At 38.4% G+C, this 19,414-nt stretch overlaps 1 protein-coding gene across 9 annotated transcripts in view; it reads left to right on the top strand.

Moving 5' to 3' along the window:
• KMT2E (lysine methyltransferase 2E (inactive)) overlaps window positions 1-19,414 on the top strand; it is a 67,695-nt gene that overhangs the window by 28,729 nt on the left and 19,552 nt on the right. For 6 of the 9 annotated variants that reach the window (XM_070755175.1, XM_070755176.1, XM_070755179.1 and 3 more), the window contains 6 exons: window positions 2,950-3,080; window positions 5,524-5,641; window positions 6,649-6,758; window positions 8,684-8,930; window positions 12,824-12,922; window positions 18,254-18,418. In XM_070755175.1, coding sequence (XP_070611276.1) covers window positions 2,950-3,080; window positions 5,524-5,641; window positions 6,649-6,758; window positions 8,684-8,930; window positions 12,824-12,922; window positions 18,254-18,418 — 870 coding nt within the window. The remainder of the gene's footprint in view (window positions 1-2,949; window positions 3,081-5,523; window positions 5,642-6,648; window positions 6,759-8,683; window positions 8,931-12,823; window positions 12,923-18,253; window positions 18,419-19,414) is intronic. The other 3 variants (XM_070755180.1, XM_070755184.1, XM_070755181.1) reach the window with 1 other exon arrangement.

Here is a 19,414-nt window from a genome sequence, read left to right as displayed (position 1 = left end):
AAATACATCTTTAATTATTTGTGGGAGAATTTATGGTTCTACTGAAAAGTAAGCAATATTAAAATGTAAAATATCCATGATAAAACCCTTATATCTTGAGATCCAGGAATTTCTGCTTGCCTTTCTTTAGCACAGAAACTTCATAATCCTGATCATTTAAACTGAGGCACAGACAATTGTCTGTTGTAATTGGACCAGATAATTTGTAATTAGAGAATACTATCTCCATCCTCCAAGGTGAGAGATAGGGCAGTTCAAAAGTATCTGTGTGACCATCTCAATTTCAGTGAGATAAATAGGATTTCAGCCAACCAAGACTGAGCATTAACATGCTTCATCTGTCAGCTCTTAATCAGGAAATCAATATATATATATACAGTATATATAAATATGGAAAATGACATTCTTATAGATGGAGCATTTGTTTCTTACATTTTATTTATTAGATTTAGAGGTTGTGTTCTTCTGGACATTGGGTAGCTCACGGTGTGAAACATGAATATGAAAAACATATGTCTAATGTTAAATTTAAAAAAAAATTAGATCAAATGTGAGCAATACTATGTTTAATTAAAGGATTCCTCAAAACCCTTTTACAGCCATTTCAATTTCATACAGTTTTAAATACCATTGATCAAAACAAAGATTTGATTTTTCCGATCTCTTTCACTAGTGGAACTGAAAAATAATTTAAAGCTACAAGTTTATTTTTCAGTGGTGCGATGGTGTCAAAATCTTTTAAAATATGGACAGTAAACTCATACTTAAGTATTGAAAAATAACGTTTACATACAGATTGTAACAAAAGATACTTGTAAAATATTTTAAACAAAATTTTGCTGGCCCAAATTGTTTCAGAGCAGTCGTGGCTTGGCAGAACCCCAGACCTGAACTGCTTGGGTTGTTCCAGTTTTTGGCAATATCTAGAGAGAGCAAAGAGAGAAAAATCAGCCTCCATTGCCCAAACTGTCTTGTCCACAGCATCTAACAAAGCACATCCCACTGGCCTACAAAATCCCTGATTTTCTGAACCTCTGCTCCTCCTGGTCCTTCGGTTACCACGTTTGCTCATGTCCCAGCACATCCCAGTAGCCACCTTACCTGCTCCTTCGATTTCCCCAGCATTTTTTCTCCTCCTATCAGACACAGGCAGTGGGGTCACAGCACTCTATCTGTGCCACCAAATTTCCAAGTATCTTTTTTTCAAGTCTTCTTCCTAACCACTTCTCTGGGGAATAGAACATGCACCCTTTTTTTCCTGCCCATGGAACAGAATCAGCCCAAATGGGCATGTTTTGGTTCAGACACAAGTACTTAAACCAGCTGTTGTGCACAGAATATTTTGCACACCCCAGATACTTGGTCTGGTAGTGTTTGCAGGCCTCTGTTTCCACAAAATAGACTCATTGTAACAGAAAAATTGCAATGAGAGAAACTTGTCTCCTTTGGAATGCATGTTACTTCCTCTGTGTTGGTATAATTTCTGAGAGGATCATCATTGGCCATTATCACCACTGTCTTAGACTAGCAAACTGTTTCATTCAGAGTAGAAGCAACACTTAAGAAGGTTCTTACATATATACAGTACATACATACATACATACATACATACATACATACATACATACATACATACATTGATTTTCTAAATGCTTGTTCTCCTTTTTCGCAGTGGCAGATTTTAAAATTGTGTTACGTAATGCATTTTAAGACAATTGTCATAAATATAAACGGATATCCACTTAGCCCTGGAAGACCCCATTCATTTGGATAGAAACAATGGTACTTTCAACATAAACAACCAATACATTGGAACTTATCTGTATTGACATGGCTATAAACAGATTTGCCTTTTTTTAAATTTTTGCTGAAACAGTACATGTACAATATGCCAGTATGCTTCAATAGCACACTGGAATAGGCACAGCACTTAATGTTTTGTCCAGTTCATTGTATGCAATTGGTTACAAATGGCTAGGGAGGTGCTAACTATTTGATTTGTACTTTTGAAGTACCACACTATTCTCTCTTCAAATATATCCCGCAGTATTTCTCCCCCACCCTCCCAATGCCAAGTACAGTAAATGCTCCTTGACAGTTAATTATGGCAAAATAAAAGAGTGCAAAATGATGCCATCAAGACTACATGTCATGCAATCTATGGAAGGGATCTGCAAGCTATTTGATAAATTTAATGTCGGTAGAAAAAGAGACTAAGCAATAAAGGAAAAGTTACATTCTCAGCTCTTGTAATAAGAAGCATCTTTGCTTCTTTCTCTCTAGCATCAGCATGGCGCACGTGACGCACTCCTTGGAGGAATGTCCCTGCTTGCAGAGACCTTCGCCTAGATATAGGCCAATTCTCTTTTGATCAGAAGTGACACAATTACAAGAGGTGTGAGTTCCTTAGTTGTTGTGTCAGAGTACAGTAAGACTTTTTCTTAGAAAGGCATATTCCCACCCTAAGGCTAGCCAAATGCAGAAGAAATTCCCTTTACCTAAGACTCCGCATGTTGGCATTTTTTGTTGAAATGTATCTTATTTGGCACCTGTCCTTTTGCTCTGGCTAGCAAATGTGTAAGAGACTGCATATTTCATGTGTTTTCATCCCTTCCGCCACCTCAATTCTGGCCTTTTAATAAGACGGTGCGAAGCATCTGTAAGGGAAAAGCTCCCCCCCACCCCACTTATTTTGGAAAGTTTATCTTGATATTCAGTTTTATAGAATTTATATTACATGCATTCAAGTAAGTTGTTGTCCTTTCCAATATGTAAATTAAGATGTCTGTAAATATGATAATCAAAAGTCCTCCCAGGAATAAAATCAATTAGCTTTTTTAGACAAGAAAACACATTTAAAATTACCAAGCTGTTCTGTTAAAGGGTACTTTATATCTGTATCGGTGTGCCATTTAATAAGATTCTTAAATTTTTCTTTTCTCCTTTTAGAGCTATATTCAAAAAAATAAGAAAATTTTAAAAGCTGCCAAAGACTTGCCTCCAGATGCACTTATTATTGAATATCGTGGAAAATTCATGCTGAGGGAACAATTTGAAGCTAATGGATATTTCTTTAAGAGGTAATTTTGTCTAAACTTTCTTTAGTTACTCTTTACTCTCTTTCTTCTTCCCTCCCCTGCCTCCCCCCCCTCTCTCTTAAACATATTACAATTGGCAAGCAAATTAAATCCTTTTTCCCCCCACCTGGTCTTTGCCCTATACCTCAGTCAACTTCCCTTTTGAAAATTGGGTAGTTATTATCATTCACTTTGTTAATTAGGCAGTGTTGTTCCTTCTCATTTCTACTTTATATGTACAATTTTATCTCCCCCAGCATCTCAATATTTTCTGTCATTATGCCTCAGTCTCAGACCATCGTTTGAAATTGCTGGTTTTGACTGATTCTCCATATTTTGCCTGGCAAATGAAAAGTAAAGGCGGCATCTAGATAGCTATTAGGTTAGCAAGCATAAAATTAAACATTATGCTTATGAAAGATCGAGGCAACTTCAAAGAATAGACATTATAGCAGATGTTATACACTGCCTGAATAGATCTCAATAGAGTGGTACCTCTACTTACGAACTTAATTTGTTCCGGGACCAAGTTCTTAAGTAGAACAGTTTGTAAGAAGAAGCAATTTTTCCCATAGGAATCAATGTAAAAGCAAATAATGCGTATGATTGGGGAAATCACAGGGAGGGTGGAGGCCCTGTTTCCTCCCAGGAGAATCCTAGAGAGTCCCCACAGAGGCTTCTCCCTGCCTTCTCCAGCCCTGTTTCCTCCCAGGAGATTCCTAGAGAGGCCCCACGGAGGCTTCTCCCCACCTTTTCTGGCCCTGTTTCCTCCCAGGAGATTCCTAGAGAGGCCCCACGGAGGCTTCTCCCTGCCTTTTCCGGTTACAGTTTCGGAGGCTCAGGTTTGTAAGTGGAAAATGGTTCTTGAGAAGAGGCAAAAAAATCTTGAACACCCGGTTCTTACCTAGAAAAGTTCGTAAGTAGAGGCGTTCTTAGAGGTGTCACTGTACCTTTCCGCTAGATTAAATTAATTAGCAATGATTATCACACGGATTGATATGATCAGTATTATAATTCAGACACACAAATTTAGCAAAGGATAGTGTATTTTATTCCAGACACTTGCATTTCTGTGACATTTTCACTTTTTTCCCTTCCTTTATCAAGAATAAAAATATTTCTTTTCATTCCCATTAAGCTTTCTGAACGAATAAACAGCAGTTTCCTTTCCTCTGTTCTCTGTATATTTTGCTTTTATTAAGAAATGTCTTAATGGAATGATTGGAGGCTAGGCAGAAAAGCAGAAATACGAAAATCTTCACTTTGAAACCAAAACAAAAGCCATCCATCTGTAGATACTGAAGCCCGTCTCCCTCCCAACATTTTAAAAATATTTTATTTACAGCATTTACATATACTGATTTCACAGGGATTCCTGGCAAATGAAAAAATTGTCATAAATATGGGGAACTGCAGTGGTCATAAGTGTGAAAAATGATCGTGTCACTTTTTCAGTGCGGTTGTAACTTTGAACCGGTGACGATCAGGAACGCAGTTCCGGTAGCAAAATTTGAAGCTCCACCCCAGAGCACCCAATTTGCACTGAAAGAGGTTGAAACAAAATGCATTAGCCACGCATGGTAGTAAAAAGTTTGGTAGCCCATCACTGCTTTGAACGGTCACTAAACAAACTGTTTAGTGAGTCAAATACTGCCTGTACTATTAACAGCTGCATAATAATTGTGGTGACTGCTTGGCTGTTAATAAACTGGAGTTATTTTAGCATGCCAGAAAAATCCCACTTTGATCATAGCTCTGAACTAATAATTCAATTCAATTCAATTTATTAGATTGGTATAATAAATAAAAAGTTGCAGTGAAGCTCAGTGTTCCCTCTAATTTTTTGGGGGGGTGGGCGGAAAAGTATAGTGTCTGAGCGGCAGTCCCTTTGGGACTGGGCGGCACAGAAATATTAAATAAATAAACAAACAAACAAACAAACAAAAAACCCACCCTGTTTTGCCTCAGAGAATTTCAAAATAAAATACTGTACTGTGTGTCTATAACAGTGAGCTCATAATAGGGCAACTCTATCAATATCAAAATGCCACTTAAATAGTTGAGCTAGTTTCAAACTAGATTTTGATTTTCTTTCTCTCTTCCTTACTCCCATTCTTTTTCTTTCTCTTTTCCTTCCTCTCTTTTTTCTATCTGTTTCTCTCTCTTCCTCTCTTCCTCTCTCTCTCCTTCCCTCTCACTCTTTCCCTCTCGGCTTCTGGGCAGGTTTGAAAAACACTGAGTTGATGATGATTTTTAAGTGAGCGATTGCTCACTGCTCAGCTTAGAGGGAACTATGGTGAAGCTCCCACCCCAAAGTTTCAACAGCTTATAATAACATTGTGACATATTTTCTCCATGGCACTAGGTTTTCTACACATTTGAAAAAGTAACTTTTAGCTATACTTTAAAATATTTTTCCTGTGATGGAATGTTTATTGTTTTTTAGGCCATACCCCTTTGTTCTGTTCTACTCTAAATTTCACGGGCTAGAGATGTGTGTGGATGCACGAACCTTTGGGAACGAAGCTCGATTTATCCGACGTTCTTGCACACCTAATGCCGAGGTAGGCTCTTAATACGATAAACCTGACCTAATCAAACTTTGCTCAACAAACCAATCTTAATGTGACCCAGCTGTGTAGAGCTGTTTTCCAGGAATTAAAATATTTTCCAGTTTTGAACCTTTCAGGGAATGTAAGCTCAAGTTGCAGGACCTTATGTTTATTATAAAACGAGGCAAGAATGTGTATTGTATCACTATGCTATGGCTGCATTGTAATTAGATTACTAAAGCTAGTTATTTTATTATTATTATAGAAGGGAAGGGAATATTATCCAGCCCCCAAATTCTAAAACCAACAGTTAGGGTTAGCTCTGAATCTGATGCAGCAATATTAGAGTTTCGGGACTTTTTCAAGAATGCAGATGCATTTTTTGATCATTCACTTTATGAGATGCAGGGAACTATTCTGAGCAAAGAGTGTGTCTACTTGTAAAGTGGTACACGCATAGGCATGCAGTAGAAGCCGTCTTGAGGTCAGGCATATGACATTAAAATGTTCTCATCACATATATATATATGACTCCTCATCCCTGTCGGATGCCCCTGGAAAAGGAAACAATCAGAAGGCATGAAATTGAGAATATGAGTAAAGTGACACATATTGACAATCAGCACTCACAGTTCCCGAAATACTGATGCTAGCTAAATTGGTTTTTTTAATAACCAATTCCAAATGAAAAGTTGTGGCTCATGCATTCTTGACAGGCCCCAACTGAGACGTTCCCTCCGCTGCTTGCTAACCAACTGAAATTAATGGAATGTTTTGAACCATTGAACGTGGAATATAAGAGTTCTTTATAATGCTACGAGGTATATATATTATGAACAGACTATATTTCATTAATGATATCAAATGATCTTATTACAACTGTTCTCATCTATTTTGGAACAGAGGGTTTTACCAAAGCAATAATAAGAAGATAAAAGTATTTATTTGGAACAAATCTATATTTTAAACACATGGAATACTATTTGTATCAAATATGGGCTGTTTTCCCCCCCATCTAGGTTAGACATGCCATCGAAGATGGAACTATTCACCTTTATATCTACTCCACCCAGGACATTCCAAAGGGAACAGAAATAACGATAGCCTTTGATTTTGATTATGGAAATTGGTAAGTAATGGTGAGCTTCAGAGATATTGCTACCATATTCCAGGGTGATCAATGTCTTTTTTCAGTTGTGTATTGTCATAAAGCCCTTCATGGCACCGGGCCAGAATATCTCAGGGACCGCCTTCTGCCGCACGAATCCCAGCGACCAGTTAGGTCCCACAGAGTGGGTCTTCTCCGGGTCCCGTCAACCAAACACTGTCGCTTGGCGGGGCCCAGAGGAAGAGCCTTCTCTGTGGCGGCCCCGACCCTCTGGAACCAACTCCCCCCAGAGATTAGAATTGCCCCCACCCTCCTTGCCTTTCGTAAGCTGCTTAAAACCCACCTCTGCCGCCAGGCATGGGGGAACTAAGATACACTTTCCCCCTAGGCCTTCACAATTTTATGTATGGTATGTTTTTATGTATGATTGTTTTTTGTTTGTTTTTTTAATATAATGGGTTTTTAACTGTCTTTTAGTATTGGATTTTGTTGTACTGTTTTACTGCTGTTGTTAGCCGCCCCGAGTCTGCAGAGAGGGGTGGCATACAAATCCAATAAATCAAATCAAATCAAATCATCTAAGAATTACAGGCTCATAAAAGTAAGCGGGAAATGTCTGGTTGCTTCATTAAGCTGTAATCTACAGTAGGTACCAGTATTAGATTTAGCAATAAAGCTGTAAAATCTCCAGACGCTTTCTTCGACAGCTTGCATATCATATCACCAAATGATGTAGCCAATCAGGTGTGAACATAGTAATGTTGATAACATAAATCCAAAAACCTTTGGTCACTCAAGACACATTGATCTTTTTTGATCCTCAACTTTTTGCCCATACAGTGAAAGTTTCACTGAATCTATGGTTTAAAATACCAATTTGATTGTCTTTTAGTAATTATGAAAGAATGGGTGTAGTGGTTATAAGAAGCTAGACTAGGAACAGGGGAATCAAGGTTCTATCTTCAGGCACAGAAGCTAGTTGGATGGGCCAATCAATCAACCAGCATTTGACCAGTGTGGTAAATCATAATCCATACCTGTCAGTGAATATCCTGTAGTGGATTGATTTGAGCCGGTCATAACATTCATTAAAGTTGCTCATCTGTTTAATATGATTCTATGTTCTATGTTTCTATGATGTTCAATTCTGAGTACAGTGGTACCTCTACTTACGAACTTAATTCGTTCCGTGACCAGGTTCTTAAGTAGAAAAGTTTGTAAGAAGAAGCAATTTTTCCCATAGGAATCAATGTAAAAGCATCTCCATCTCCATCCTTCCACTGTTTTGGTTCCATCACTGGGCTTGAAACCTAACTAAAAAGGGTCCAGATATTTCATTTCCTCTGGGGTTGCAACCTCCCCAGCTTCTGGACAAGGGAGATTGGATGAAAATACAGTGGTACCTCTACTTACGAACTTAATTCGTTCCGTGACCAGGTTCTTAAGTAGAAAAGTTTGTAAGAAGAAGCAATTTTTCCCATAGGAATCAATATAAAAGCAAATAATGCATGCGATTGGGGAAACCATAGGGAGGGTGGAGGCCCTGTTTCCTTCCAGGAGATTCCTAGAGAGGCCCCACAGAGGCTTCTCCCTGCCTTTTACAGCCCTGTTTCCTCCCAGGAGATTCCTAGAGAGGCCTCACAGAGGCTTCTCCACACCTTTTCCGGCCCTGTTTCCTCCCAGGAGATTCCTAGAGAGGCCCCATGGAGGCTTCTCCCTGCCTTTTCCTGTTACAATTTCAGAGGCTCGAGTTTGTAAGTGGAAAATGGTTCTCGAGAAGAGGCAAAAAAATCTTGAACACCCAGTTCTTATCTGGAAAAGTTTGTAAGTAGAGGTACCACTGTAGTTGTAAAAAGAGTTAGGCTTCCATTTGTGTGTTTCCTAGAAAACCTAATCATAGCCACAAAGCTTTTCTTAATGTTAATTTTCCATTTCTTTTAAACAAGCAAATACAAAGTGGACTGTGCTTGCCTCAAAGAAAACCCAGAATGCCCCGTGTTGAAGCGTCCCTCCGAGCCTACTGAAAATATGAACACAGGATACGAAACGAGAAGGAAAAAGGGGAAAAAGGAGAAGGAGACTCAGAACCAGAACATCACGTTGGATTGTGAAGTAGCAGCAGGCAAAACCAAGTTTCCAGAAAACCGACAGAGAAAACTTTCTCCCCTTCGATTGTCGATCTCAAATAATCAGGTATTTTTTTTCTGTTCTGTGGCTAATCTTCTCACATAGAAAACTTCAACACGATTTAAAAAAAAAAAAAAAAAAATATGGCCACACATCTCACAAAAATGGGACTTGGGTTATAGGGGTGTGTGTGTGTTTGTTTGTTGTTGTTGTTTTGTTGCTTGGTTCCTGAACCAATGAAGAAAGTAGGTTCTGGTGCCTTTTCTAAAATAAAGGTACTAATTTAAAACCCTTGCTGATTTCTTCAACCTTAATTAACTACTCTTGGTGAATTTCCATCAGTATAGAACAAGAGTTCATTTTGAACACTTTTGCAGATCACTGATGTAAGGATATCATGCTGTGCCTTGATTTACCTGTATAATCCCCCAGGGGAGTTTTTATTTTTATTCAAGACATGAATTTACAGAGATGTGGAGATTATTTTAATGCAAGGGAGTTTTATAGATGTACCCACTCAGTCCAGAATCTGTCTTAATATTTTAAGTAATTCACATGGACATAAGGACCATACCAATTTGGAATGGAGGTTGGGATTGAACCAAAATCCAAGACTTAATAATAGTTTTGTGGGAGGGTATTTGTCCTTTCGGAGGACAAAGCTGGTAGGAGGTCTAATCATTTATAAACAAGACTTGTAGTTCTGAAAAGACTACATTTGTGCATTGCAATTAGGATGATCAGTCTGTTGTGTTATTTGGCATCTGTGCAAAAACCGTATTGATTCTTTATCTTGCTGATCAGGAAAACAGGAGAACTTGTTTCAACATGCCTGATGTATAGTTAACAATCCACCTACATGCCCACAACACTCGCAGGAAATAAAAGCAGGGCTGCTTTGAGCCAAACAAAACTGGATACACTGGGAATTAACTCCTGCCTATGTACACGGTTCCTTCACTAATTTTCCTGGTGGATAAAATGGACCAGGAGTAAAAGGCCTAGTGTTTCGTCTCCCTTGTTTGAGGCTTGCATCCATGATTTGCTAGGTGCAGCAAGCTCCAGAGCTCCAGCACCAGTAACATTTTGAGGTGGTTGAGCAGCTTCTAATGATGGGAGCCTACAGGTTTATTCCTCGGTTTATTCCTGACAGGTCAGCTGTTGTTTGAAGGAACCACTTTACTGCTGTTGTTAGCCGCCCCAAGTCTGCGGAGAGGGCGGCATACAAATCCAATAAATAATAATAAAAATAATAATAATAATAACCAGGTTTGATGGAGCAGATCCAGGCCCAGCCCTTTTTCATGGCGGGCAAGAATTCTAGTTGTAGCTTGCATACAATCATGGCCATTTCTTTCACACACTGAAAGAAAATCTCAATATGAAGCAAGCTATTTATTACCGTATTTTCCCCTCCATAAGACGCACCTAGGTTTAGAGGATGCAAACTTTGGAACAGCTGTAGTGAGGGCAGGAGGCGGAGCCTGAGAGGACCACAGATAGGTGTCCTCTCATATGCCAGCTCTGCCTATTGACATCTGCACTAGAGAAGAGATAGGCAGTGACAAAGACAGAAGAGGCTGGGAAAGGACCATATGCCGCCTTGGCCCAGATGTTGTTCATCAAAGGTCCACAAGAGGACTTTTGGGGGGAAAGGAGTGCGTCTTTTGGAGCGAAAAATATGGTGTTTATTTGTATTTGCTGTCTTTGAAGGGTGCACATCCAAATCTTCAAGTCTGTTGGTTTGCCTTTCTGCCAGTTGCACATGATACACACAATGGAACAACTTGCTGTGGGACAACCCATCATGACCAACTCACTTCAGGACAACTTGTTGTGGGACAGTTCAACCATTCAATTTCATTATTGAAAAGAATTATTTATTTATTTATTCATTCATTCATTCTTTCATTCATTCATTCAATTTTTATGCCGCCCTTCTCCTTAGACTCAGGGCGGCTTACAACATGTTAGCAATAGCACTTTTTAACAGAGCTGGCATATTGCCTCCACAATCCAGGTCCTCATTTTACCCACCTTGGAAGGATGGAAGGTTGAGTCAACCTTGAGCCGGTGATGAGATTTGAACCGCTGACCTACAGATCTACTGTCAGCTTCAGTGGCCTGCAGTACAGCACACTACCTGCTGCGCCACCCCGGCTCTATATTTTAAAAAATATTTTCACTTTTGTCATTCACCTTTCATTCTGTCCTTCCTTCTTTCGGCATCCTTTCTTCAATGATTCTATTCCACTATTTCCTTGATATCAGCGTAGCCCTTGTCCCGCTGCCAGCTGGCTGCTTTGAGTTGTTTCAGACCGCATGGTACAGCATGTGATTCCTACAAACACTGATCTATAGCAACAGTGTATTTAGCTACTCTTCTAGTAAAGACTTATCACATGTTGAAAAAAAAAATCATCCTTTTCTTTTTTCTACAATGATGTAGTACTTGTTAAATGCCTCTAAGACATTCTCATGGTGTTTTGTGATTTTAAAAAAACTCCTTTGAATTCACTGCTTAAACAAATAGGAGTGTGTGTGTGTGTGTGTACACTGCTGTGTATCACCCAAATCCACTAGGGAATAGACCAATGAACTTAAAATATTAAGCCAGTTGCTGACTTAATTCTGGCTGTGGAGGTGTTTTTTTTAAATTGTTGCTGCTTTAAGAAAATATTGGAAAGCATTTCGGATTTCTGCAAATAAGCCCACAGCATCTCAGCACTTTTTTTCATGTAAATGGCAGTAATTGAATATGTTCTAAACAAGATAAACATGAACACGTGAAGGAATAGAGTTTGCCCTCCCAGTTTTGGTAGTAATTGTAATGCAGATAAAGTACAAAAGAATGACAGTGAAAGTATGTTGACAGGTGTACTATGCTTTTTTTTTCTTTTATTTTCGCAACTATATATTTTAACTTCAGTTGCTAGAAAACTGATGTACGATACATAATGTTAATGTGTTATTATTAGTTCCCTAACTATATCCAATATGTATACACTTAAAGTTTTTGATAGATATATAAATTAGCTCTGAGGTTTTTCAGGGAAGGAGAAATGATATGAATTATTAATGTTTTAATACAACTAAAATAACTACCAATATGATCACCTATCAAATGCAATTTGTGGGAAATACCTCATACATTGACAAATGTATATTTTATTTTATGTACGCTGAGAGCATATGCACCAAGACAAATTCCTTGTGTGTCCAATCACACTTGGCCAATAAAAATTCTATTCTATTCTATTCTATTAGGAGAAAGTCCGTTGTACTCAGCGGGGTAGGAAAAATGCATAGGATTGCACTTAGTAAAACAACTGGAGAACATGAAGTTAGTTAACTAATACTTTAGCAAAGTTTTGATGCACATCATTATCTTTCAAATTGTAAATTAAACTAAATGAAATACTTTACACATTTGAGTTAAAATACTTGCTTAAACTATATATAGCTTGAGATGCTGAGTAAACCTTTAAAGTAAACCTTGCTTCACTGTTTTGCTATGCAAAGATATCAGATACTTTGGGAAGATACCTTTTATCTAAGTCAGGGATGTCAAACTCACAGCATGCAGGCCATATGCGTCACGCGCTGGCCAGGCCCGGGTTAGCGAAGGGGGGAAAGTCGCAATACGTCACATGACGTTGCTGTGATGTGAGTTTGACAACCCTAATTTAGGTTATTAATTGAGTGGGCTATTAAATGAGTTGCAGGTTCTGTATGTCAGATCCTCTCCTGCATTAGCTGTGACATGAGATTTCTTTTTCTAGTGCAATCCTATTCCTGTCTACTCAGAAGCAAGTCCTAATGATTTCAGTGGGACTTACTCCCAGGTAAGTGTGTATAGGATTGCAACGCTAGCATCGTAGAGTTCTCTAGGTTATACCAGCAGCAGCAGCAGCAGCAGTAGTGGAGCTTCTGTAAAAGCAGTCATTTCCATCTTTCAGGAGCCAGATTTTATTGATGATATAGAAGAAAAAACTCCTATTAGCAATGAAGTAGAAATGGAATCAGAGGAGCAGATTGCAGAAAGGAAAAGGAAGATGGTAAGTTGGGAAGCTAGTAGCCGCTTACAGCTGTCACTAAAGATGAATGACAGTTACTCTTCCCATGCGAATCATTGCCGCCTCTCCTAGGTATTTAGCATTTGAGAATATTTGAAATCTGCTCCTTGATATGTGCTAATTCTATATAAACTTGTTTGTGTGTGTGTTTCTGTTTTTGTGATTCCATAATTTCTGAAAAAAGTTGTGTATATTTTCTCAAGGATTTATTTTTCTCAATTATTTCCTGTATCTAATGCACTGTCATCCTCTGAACATACTTTCTCTATTTTGATTTTTATTATTTTAACCTATCTCGGCTGGCCACAGTGATAAAGAGCCCTCTGTTTTCAAAACTAGTTATGAATCCGTTTCTAACAATAAAAAACAAACATCGCTATAAAGACAGGAGTCCTTGAACACAAGATAGCAGATTCTTGTCTTTTAATACATTGAGCAAACATGCAAAATATTGTTTTATTTAGTGAAATACAGAATTTTGAAGATAGCCTGAACAACTTATATTTTAACAAGAGACATGTATTTAGGAAGAACTGTGAAAACAAGAAAAATAATATTTCAATAGCAATGGAGTAAAGTTGTAGCAGTTTTTTAAAGGGTCTTCATTTGAAGATTAAAATAGACTTAAAATAATTTATTCCATGTGATAGCCACTTGATTATTAATCTATTCTATACTGATCTATATACATAAAAGTAAGAGGTACTTTTAAAAACTATTTTCATCTTCTTTCTTGGTCTCTGAGTGAGTCTACTACAGAGCCTCCTATTTTTCTTGGTTTGCATTCTCTTCTCACAAAATTAATTAAACCTTAATTGTTATAACAGTTATGTTTCCCAAGCTACTGTAGAGAATACTTAATGCTTTTTCTGCTTAAAGATGTTCCTGCTACTTTAAACATTGAGGGATTTCCAGCCAAATTTTTTCAGCCTATCTTTTCAGGAAATAATGTTATTTGTCACAGTGATCTTAAAATCTTGACTGCTGCCCTTCCTTTCAAATTGCTCCCCATAGTATCTGCTTTGGGATACTAGCAATCATCATTGCTTCCTCTATTCTGTTCAACAGCTAAAGCATTTGCTCTTGTTTAACTGTTTCCTTTCTATTTATAATTTCAATATATTCAATATTAGGTACTGTGATTGATCCTCATAGCCCTTAGCTTTTCTCTATGCACTAAATTATTTACCATTATAAAATCTATGGCTAACTCTCATAGTCTGTGATTTTGTTGCTATCTGGTCCTTGCATCTTTTGCTTCTTGTCTAAAAGATCAATTCCAGTTGCGTTTTATATCTGCTCTTATTTCTATTCCTTGTGCAATTTTCCTCAAAGGAGAGAAACAGACCTTGAAATATAAGCCACGGGTTCATTTTTTTTGTTTCCATCTGAAGTTATCCTCATCTAAAAATAGGGAAATATTCCTGTTTTCTCCACTGTCTGATATGTTTAGTAGATAAATACAGGTGGTCTCAACGTAACAACAGTTCATTCAGTGACTGTTCAAAGTTACGACAACACTGAAAAAAGTGACTTAGGTGTGATTGCACGTGATCAAACCTGGGCAACTGGCAGGTATTTAAGCCAGTTGCAATGTCCCAAGGACATGAGAACCCTTTTTGGGACTTCCTGACAAGCAGAGCCAATAAGGAAGCCCGATTAACTTAACAACCATGTTAACAACTGCAGTGAATAGCTACCATTATGGCAAGAAGAGTCATAAAATGGGGCAAAACTTGCCTAACAACATAAATTTAGGGCTCAATTGTGGTTGCAAGTCGAGAGTTACCCGTATTTAATAAATGAGGCCCGAAACAGTTTTCAAAACTGAAACTAAGCTTTCTGGCAGAAGACGCGATCACCACTACTGTTATCAATGGCACGAGAGTACAGATCAATAAACTTCCATTTGGCATGATGGGTTGTAAGGCAAGTGCAGGAGAATGATGGCTTGAAAAGAAGTTTTATTTGATTCCACTGACGATACATAATCATCATCTTCCATTGTTTATAGAAACTGAGGACTGTGTAGGGCAGTGATTTTCAACCTTTCTTGAGCCACGGCATTTTTTACATTCACGAAACCCTGGGACACATTGAGCGGGCGGGGGGGGGAGCTAACAAAAGTTTGGACAAAAAAATTCTCTCTCCCTCCCTTTCGCTCTATTTCTCTCCCTCTTTCTCTCCATTCATCTTTCTCTCTCTCTCTCCATTCCTCTTTCTTTCTCTTCCTTCCTTCCTCTCTTTTTTGCTCTTTCTCCCTACCTCCCTCTGTCTTTCTCTCTCTCTCCATCCCTCCCTCTCTTTCTCTCTCTTGCTCTCTTTCTTTCTCTTTTGCTTTCTTTTTCTTGTTCTTTTTCTCTCTCTCTTGCTTTTTCTCTCTCTCTCTTGTTCTCTTTCTCTCTTGCTCATTCATTCTTTCTCTTTCTTTCTTTCTTTCTCTCTTCCTTTCTTTCTCTCTCTGAGCTTCGCGGCACACCTGACCATGTCTCACGGCACACTAGTATGCCGTGGCACACTGGTTGAAAAACACTGGTGTAGGGCATAGCAAATGCACTTTCCCCTCCATTCTCTTACAATTGAAAACTAAAGATGACAAAATAGATGGTGTTTCTTCAGCAGAGGGGAGAGAGCTACTAAATTAAAGCGTCATGTTGAGTTTGGGTGGTAACCCTTTTGAACTTCCACTCTTCTTTCCCTGCCAGCTGAGTTGAAGCCATCAAATAAAAGAGGCTACCTTGCACTCCCCCCCTCCCAAGGAATGCATTGGCTTCCGCTATGCTTTACTATAAGTAACTACACATGCTCTTTCTCAGCTTGTTTATCAGCAAGGAGAAATCTTGCGGTCATGGAAAGCAGCCAACACACTGGATTTCCCCCCACACATTAATCTAGTCACACACACACACACACACGGTGTTGCATCTTTTCCCTTTTCAAAAAGTCTGCAATTCCTAGACCAGATATTATAAGCTGGAAAAAATGATGGGCCATAAACTAGTGAGGAAAGATGGAAGATAGAGAAACCAAAACTTCCAGTAGCAGTAGCTGGAAAGACTTCCTCCTCTCTGAAAGATCAACTTGCTCACCTGAAGAATCTTAGAAGGTTTTGATGCCTGATATAGGTAACAGCAGAACTATCAAAGCAGACAGACGAAGAGCCGTTCCTGGGCGTTTATATTTACAGTTGCTGGGAGAATTCAGAAGTGATGTCATAATCCTGTCAACCAATCAGAAGAAATTTCCAAGACTTCAGTTTTCAGCCAATTTTTAAAGTAGATTTTCATAAAAAGAATAGCGGAACAATTTCTAGTGTTTAATGTATGGCCATTTGGGCAGTTTTGGCGCTTGAATCAAATTAATATCTAACATTGCATTCAAGTATGTATGAAACAATACACGTGCTAGAATCTTCGGGAAGCATTTTTAGATCTGTTTATTCTGTGGCAGCAGTCGTGGAAAACTTTATCTTACAGGTATTGGGGCAAAGTTGTCAAAACGGAGGCTAGAACATTCCTTAATTATGGCTATCTAAATTGATGATGTATAGAAAACTTAGAACATCCTGTTGCCATCAACAGTGATACGAGTATTATTTCTAGAGGATATTTTTATAGTGTGTATGAAACGGATATATCAGAAGACCGAAAGGACAAGTAGTTGTCCAAATAATGGGATTATCTTTCATAGGATCTTCTCTAAGTGGACCATTGGTTGGACTGCTGTCACAAAACCTATGACAATGCCCAGACATGAAATCTAAACATTTTAAGGTAGCCATTGAAGGCTGGGCTCACTCTAGCACCACAGTGGAGGCTGACTTATCTATTCTGGTCATAACTCCAACTGTTCCAACTGGCTGGATTATTGGCAACTGAGGGAATGGTGTATGGTGGATACTTGCTGGCAATAAAGTAAAACAAGCCACAGTTCTGACTAGTTGCTGAGGTAAAGAAAAATGAGCATTAAGGTACAGGTAGTCTTCAACTTACGACCACAATTGAGTCCAAAATTTTGGTTGGTAGTTGTTGAGTTTTGCTTCGTTTTCTGACTTTTCTTGCCACAGTTGTTAAGTGAACCACTGCAGCTGTTTAAGCTAGTCACACCGTTGTTAACTGAACCTGGCTTTCCCTATTGACTTTGTCAGAAAGTCACAAAAGGGGATTTTGTGACGCTGGGACAAGGCAACCGTCATAAATATGAGACAAGTTGCCAAGCGTCCGAATTTTGATCCTGTGACCACAAGATTGCTGCCATGATTGTAAGTGTGAAAGATGGTCATAAGTCACTTTTTTTCAGTGCCGTTGTAGTTTTGAGCGGTCACTAAACGAACTGTTGTAAGTTGAGGACTACATGTAATTTCTGTCTAAGGTTGATAAGGCTTTAATTTCCATGGAGAGGAATGTTGTTGGAAACTTGAAGACTTGGAGAGGTGCAGGTCCCGTGTGTTCCCACCAGTATAAAACCTCACAATTCTCTTGTTCAGGTTTCACTCATCACTCAACAATTTCTGTGTGTGGTCCCTGGCCACAGTGAAATTGTTACTATCACCCTCCCAGAGGCATGCCATCATCATGCCTCCTTTGTTGAAAAATCTCAATAGCTCCGCACTACTAGCTTATTTAACGTTTTCTCCTTATCTCTGGAAAAAATGAAGAATCAGAATACGATTCACAAGCGCAGGGGTTTGGTGAGTTAATTTGTGTGCTTGTGGCATCTGTAATTCAACACCATCACCATAAGTGATCACTTGAATGTAACGATTTGTCTGACTTGATTATCCTTAGAGGGCTAATTATATACCTCAAATGAAGGAAAGAATTGTTTTTTTAATGTTCTGAGAAGTTTAAATCCGAGTCATTTTAAAATCACTATAGAAAGTTGCTCAGTTATGCATAACCTGACCTCGTTTCTGATAGAGAAGATTAAGATGGGAGATAACGTTTACTATTCACAGATTATAATACTTTATATAATGTAGTTGTAAAATACCAGTACATTTTAAAATAATATATGGTTTTATTTCTGTAGAAAAAAATGTTTCTTATTAAAATTACTTTAAATCTAAAATTAAATAACTGTTCAATACCAATCCATACTGGGTCCCCATCACTTGAAACTTTCAGCGTGTTATTAGTAAATAACGCATACATATTTACCTATATTCCAGGTTTCAAAATAGAAATGCCATAATATCAAAATGTGGATTCTCTCAAATTGATTTTATGAATGTGACTTTGAATATATTTTTTTAAATTTTAAGTCATTTAATGTATAAATTGTGTTAAGCATGAGTGTTATTAAATTCTTCAGACCAGAGAAGAACGGAAGATGGAAGCCATCCTTCAAGCTTTTGCCAGGTTAGAAAAAAGAGAAAAAAGAAGAGAACAAGCTCTGGAAAGGATCAGTACAGCTAAAACAGAAATAAAACCAGAATGCAGGGATACCCAGATCATCAACGAGGTGGAATTTGTTCAGGTAGATGCCTATGTTTTATTAAGTGATTATCTCCAGAAATTATCTTACCTGTATTGATGCTTTTCACATGGAATCAAGTCATGTTATTTCTTCATTGCTCTGTTCCTACCCCACACTTCTTGAGGCAATACATTTCGGTGCCCTGCTCTGTCTAAGCAGCAAATATAGTGAGATGGGCTGGGCTAAGACAGAGTGACCAACCCAAGTCACACAGAGTCTCTGTGACTTCAGTGAAGGCCTGAGCCTCTGTCATCTGGTCATCAAACTAGTTGTTTCATTCTAGCTGGTTCACCAACTTTTGCAATGCTTAACGTTTGGTTAAGAAAGTTAATTTTCAGATTTGGAATGGTACATGAATGCAGCAGTCCTAGCATTCATAATAATAAGTGGAAATGTTTTTGTTTATTAGATTTGTATGCCGCCCCTCTCCGTAGACTTGGGGCGGCTCACAACACAATAAAAACAGTTTATAACAAATCTAATAATTTACAAGTTAAGATATTTTAAAAAAAACCCATTATTAAGCAGACATATATACAAGCATACCATACATAAATTGTATAGGCCCAGGGGAGATATTTCAGTTCCCCCATGCCTGACGACAAAGGTGGGTTTTAAGGAGTTTACAAAAGGCAAGGAGGGTAGGGGCAGTTCTAATCTCTGGGGGGAGCTGGTTCCAGAGAGTCGGGGCCGCCACAGAGAAGGCTCTTCCCCTGGGGCCCGCCAACCGACATTGTTTAGTTGACGGGACGTGGAGAAGGCCCACTCTGTGGGACCTAATCGGTCGCTGGGATTCGTGCGGCAGGAAGCGGTCTCGGAGATAGTATTTAGTATTTACATAAGAGAAAGATGTAGTAAAACATAACCCTTTTTCTTAACCAAATACAAAAATAAAAATACCTGTACAGCCAAAACACAGAAATGCTAAAACGATCCTAAATAAGATGTATGAGCAGTACTACTGCCAAACATGTGTTTTTATTCTTCATGTATTTT

Source organism: Erythrolamprus reginae, chromosome 6 (genome assembly GCF_031021105.1).
Source record: "Erythrolamprus reginae isolate rEryReg1 chromosome 6, rEryReg1.hap1, whole genome shotgun sequence".
Taxonomy (NCBI): domain Eukaryota; kingdom Metazoa; phylum Chordata; class Lepidosauria; order Squamata; family Dipsadidae; genus Erythrolamprus; species Erythrolamprus reginae.
Note: the sequence above shows the minus strand (reverse complement) of the source record. Positions and strands in the feature narration are given on the sequence as shown.